Below are 4,334 nucleotides of genomic sequence, written 5' to 3' on the forward strand. Positions count from 1 at the left end.
AACATAGTGTCGTGGTTTTGGTGACACGCAGCTGGTCACCTGGGTTAGTCGGGGGGCTGCTGTCCTCTGTCACAACTGGGCGGCTTAAAGTGGAAATTGCTTTTTTCGGCTCTGGAGCCCGGCAGGTCCAAGATCAAGGCGTGGGCAGGGCTGTGCCCCCCGCTGCAGGCTTTGGGACCGAGCTCCCAGGCCTTTGGCTTAGCTCCGGAGCGTGCAGCGCCGCTGCCCGTCGCCCGGGCCTCAGTCCGCCGTCACTGAGGACGGCCGCGTCACAGCTTGAGGCGCCAGCGGGCGCCCTGCCTGCCGCGGTCACGCCCGGGGCCAGGAGCCTCGGCGGTGGGGTTCGCAGTCCAGCACACTGCACCGCCTGCTGACCGGCGCCCGAGGCTCAGCGTCGCGCATGCGCTTCCCGGGCTGGACTCAGCGGCCGCTGCTTGTGTCTTCCAGGGTGCTCAGACCTGCATCTGCTGGACATGCTGACCCCCACCGAGCGGAAGCGGCAAGGCTACATCCACGAGCTCATCGTCACGGAGGAGAACTATGTGAACGACCTGCAGCTGGTCACCGAGGTGAGCGCCGCGTCCTGGCCCCGCGTCCTGGCCCCAGCCCGAGGCTTGCCGACCCGGGTCAGTCCAGAGGCGTTTCTCCTCCCAGACAACCGCTGCGCCTCCTGGGCCAGGTCTGCGCGGAGCCCACGGATGGCGAGGGACGGGGTCCCCGCAGAGCTGCATGCGAGGGGCCGCGGGGCGAGAGCCAGGAGTCCGGCTCTGGCCCCGGAGTCCAGCTCAGCTGCCAGCCTCCGTTCCGCAGAGGGGCGCCTCCCGCCTGGCGCGGCCCTCACCTGGACAGGGCTGCGCCTGGCCAGTCTTGAGCGACTCGGTGTGCTGTCTATGGCCGGAGAATAGCCCTCCGCAGACAATGGAGGCGCTCCTGGCCGCCTGTCCTGGACACGCCCTCATTTTGTCTGTCCCGGCAGGTAGAGACAAGGGCCTTGGCCTCTGCGGGGGGAGAGTCAGCGCTAGGAGCCAGGCTTTCGGGGAGACTTTGGTCCCTACAGAAGGGAGCTACCCTATAGGAAGTGGGTTTGCAGAGCCAGCCGGATGTCAGGGTCACCCACACTTTGAAAGCACGGTGTGCCCAGCACCTCCAGTTCAACCTGGCTGGGCTGCAGGGGGTGAGCGTGTGGCACCGGGCTGCAGGCCACCAAGAGGCCGTCCTGCAGGAAAGGTCCCTTTCTCAAGCACCTGGCGGCTGCTATGTAGACAGCCGAGGATGTCTGGGGTGTGAGTGTCACCCCGGGGTGTGGCCTTCTGGTCCTGGTATGTGCCAAGTTCAACATGCACCTAAAGACTCCCGAGGCCTGGGGACCCCCGGGGCTCAGCCTCCGCCCCGCCCACCCATGTTTCTTGCTGAGACAGACCAGCCCATCCCTAAGACCCTGTGGAAATCCCGGCCCCCACCCTCTGCAGGACCTCTGCAGGGAGTGTCGGAGGCGAGGACCCCCTGGGACTGAGATGCCCCAGCCTGAGGAGCGTGGGATGCCCGGGAGAGAAGCCCTCTGGGGCGGGGTCTTGTTGGGAGTCGGGCAGCCGGGGGAGCTCCCTTTGGGGTGCCCAGGGCTCAGCAGAGGCTGCAGGGGACACTCAAAGACCCCCCAACCCCCACCTAAAGCCTCCACTTTTCCTGCCGAGCCCCTTCCTCACAGTGGCAGGCGCCTGGGGCTTGTGCTCCCTGGAGGGAGGCCCCGGCCACGCAGACCCTGCTGGACTCGGCCCCAGGCCCGGGAGGGGCCGCCCCGGGGAGCCCTGCGGTGCTGAGCCAGGCGCATGCGCGAGGAGGTGTCGGCTAACTGCTTTCTGAACTGCTTCCTTTTCTGCATCTGTAGATCTTTCAGAAACCCCTGATGGAGTCTGAGCTGCTGACAGAAAAAGAGGGTGCTATGATTTTTGTTAACTGGAAGGAGCTGATTATGTGTAATATCAAACTACTGAAGTAAGCTGCTCTCCTCTAACCCTGCTCCCGGGCGGCCCCCCAGTCGCCCGGCCCCGCCTCCCCGCATGCTGCATTCTCGCTGCCTTTCTACTCATTTCCACTCGCAGGCACCACTTTTTCTTTTTCTGGAGCCCCCCGCCCCCTTGTCATTGTGGGGGCGAATTGCCTAGGCACCCGGACTCCCACTTTTCCTGTGGTTCTAGAATTCCCAGCGCTGGCCAACTCTGGCTCCCTGTGGCAGGCTGCTCCCTCTGGGGAGTGGGGCACCCCTGCCCCCACCTTCCCTGAGCCCCGGGTTGCCTTGGGGAGTATTGACAGTCTGGGCCCCTATAGGTGGAAATGGGGAGCTGGTCACTGCCAGCCTCAGCCACCAGCTGAGAAGCAGCCTGGGGCCCTTCGCGCCCGCAGGCGGCTTCCCCAGGCCAGGAGTCAAGAGTCCCATGCTCACTGCCCGCCTCTCTGGGCCTCAGTTTCCCCAGCTGTCACAACGAGGGCATTGGATTAGCTCATCACAGAGGTCCCTTTCCAATTTTAAAGAAACCGACCAAATCTGTGTCTCGGGGCCCCTCAGTGTCACCCCACATGATGGGACTGGGGGTGCGCCATGGCTGCCTCACCGTAGCAACTGCCTGGAGGACAGACACTGTCCCTGGCCCCTTCCTGACCACACTCAGGGAGCTCCTGGCCACCCACCTCCACCCACCTAGTCCCAAGAGTCAGCTCAGGCTGCCCTCATGTGAGCAGCTGAAGCCTGTGTGTGCACGAGCCAGGCCTCTGGCCTCTGTGCTCCGCGGACGGCCGGACGCCCCGTGGGGCCGTGGGGAAGCGTTTCCCTTGCCCAAACTCGAGGGCGGCTTGGCTGCCCCCCACCCTTGTCCCTGTGCCAGTTCTCGCCTCCCTGGAAGCGGGTCGGTCATGGTTGGAGGGGGGCCAGCAGCCCCCAGGCTCGTTTTCGGGGGAGGAACATCTGGGCCCCAGTAAGAGCTGGGCTTGTGTGCGGGACCCTGAATGCCCACCCCCCTGGGAGAGAGGCGCCCTGTCCCCGCGGGCAAGGGGCGCCAGGCCTGAACCCGCAGCCCTCACAAGTGGCCCTCACAGGGTGGGAGACGGTTGTTTTAAAATAGGCACAAGGGAAAAGCCCAGCTCAGGCACCTCAGGAGGAGTGTCAGAGGGTGTCTGACCCCATCTGGCTGCTCACCAAGCAAAAGAGGCTGCCTGGGCCTGTGCCAAGAGAGAAGCAGCCCCTCCCCGGGGGCTCCGAGGGCCAGGCCTGCCGGCCGCCTCGTCCCGGAGCGCCCAGCTGTGCTCAGAGAGGTTGCCCAAGGTCACGCAGAAGGCGAGTTGGGTGCTCCCTCGTTGCTCTGGGGATGACGTCCAGGGTCCCGCTGGGGGCCCACCCACGCGGCCCGGTGGGAAGCAGACAGAGCAGGGAGGCGGCCCCTGGGGTATTCACTGAGCGACCACGGCGCCTTCTAGCTGGCCTGACACGCGGAGGAGCCAGGGGGTGAGGGGGCACAGTCACGCTCGTGGGCACACGGCGTCGCCCTCCCGCCCGAGGCCCCTGCTCCCGCTGTCCTCCCGGGACCTGACGCGTTGGGGCGAACTGGCTCATGTTCTCATCTTCCAGACCCAGGACCTGCACTTTGCAGTGGCCTTCTGGGGACCTTCTTGTTTTCTTTTCAACGCCTTGTTGTGAATAATTTCAAACGCACAGAGAAACAGGAAGGGCGGCAGGGAGAGCCACTCACTGCTGCTCGTGCCAGGGCAGCACCGTGTCCCCTTTGGTGTCACCCAACTTCTTCACGCACAGGGAGAAGCCACAGGGGAGTGGGCTGGAAGGGGGAGGCGTTTTTGGAGAAAGAATGTCAGGCCGCAGGCGGGAGGACCGTCAGGACCTGAGGCCCAGAGAACCCTCACGCTCCCGGGGTGCATCGGTTTGGGTTCCTCGGCCTTGCGTCATGTCACTCCGTGTCCAGTCCACTCCAGGCTGGCCAGCACCAAGAAGCCGTCAACAGCGCAGGCAGCTACAGCATCGTGTGTCCCTGCTCCGGGGGCCTCAGGCCTGTTGTTCTGGGGGTTGAGTCACCATCTCGAATGTGTCGCTGACTCTGAAGATGTGGCTCTGTGGCCCCGGCCGCAGCGGCTTCCTCTGGGTGACCTCGGTGCTGGGCGCAGGCTCTGGGGCCCCAGCACCCTGGGGCTTTCCCCGCAGATAAGCCCTAAAGCGAGTCATCCTCTCAGGGGTCCCGCTCGAGTTATGAAAGAAAGGATTCCATCTGTCTCCATAAGAAAAACACTTTTTTTTAATGCTGGGTCAGGCAAAGATTTATTGATTTTTTTTT

The 4,334-nt window shown here is 64.4% G+C and overlaps 1 protein-coding gene across 1 annotated transcript in view; it reads left to right on the forward strand.

The window, feature by feature from the left end:
• The window catches only part of ITSN1 (intersectin 1 (SH3 domain protein)), a 118,328-nt gene that overhangs the window by 97,678 nt on the left and 16,316 nt on the right, over positions 1-4,334 (forward strand). Inside the window, exons 30-32 of the mRNA XM_004675528.2 lie at positions 448-569; positions 1,886-1,992; positions 3,969-4,026. Coding sequence (XP_004675585.1) covers positions 448-569; positions 1,886-1,992; positions 3,969-4,026 — 287 coding nt within the window. The remainder of the gene's footprint in view (positions 1-447; positions 570-1,885; positions 1,993-3,968; positions 4,027-4,334) is intronic.

Source organism: Condylura cristata, unplaced genomic scaffold (assembly GCF_000260355.1).
Source record: "Condylura cristata isolate star-nosed mole 26May11 unplaced genomic scaffold, ConCri1.0 scaffold00003, whole genome shotgun sequence".
Classification (NCBI taxonomy): Eukaryota; Metazoa; Chordata; class Mammalia; order Eulipotyphla; family Talpidae; genus Condylura; species Condylura cristata.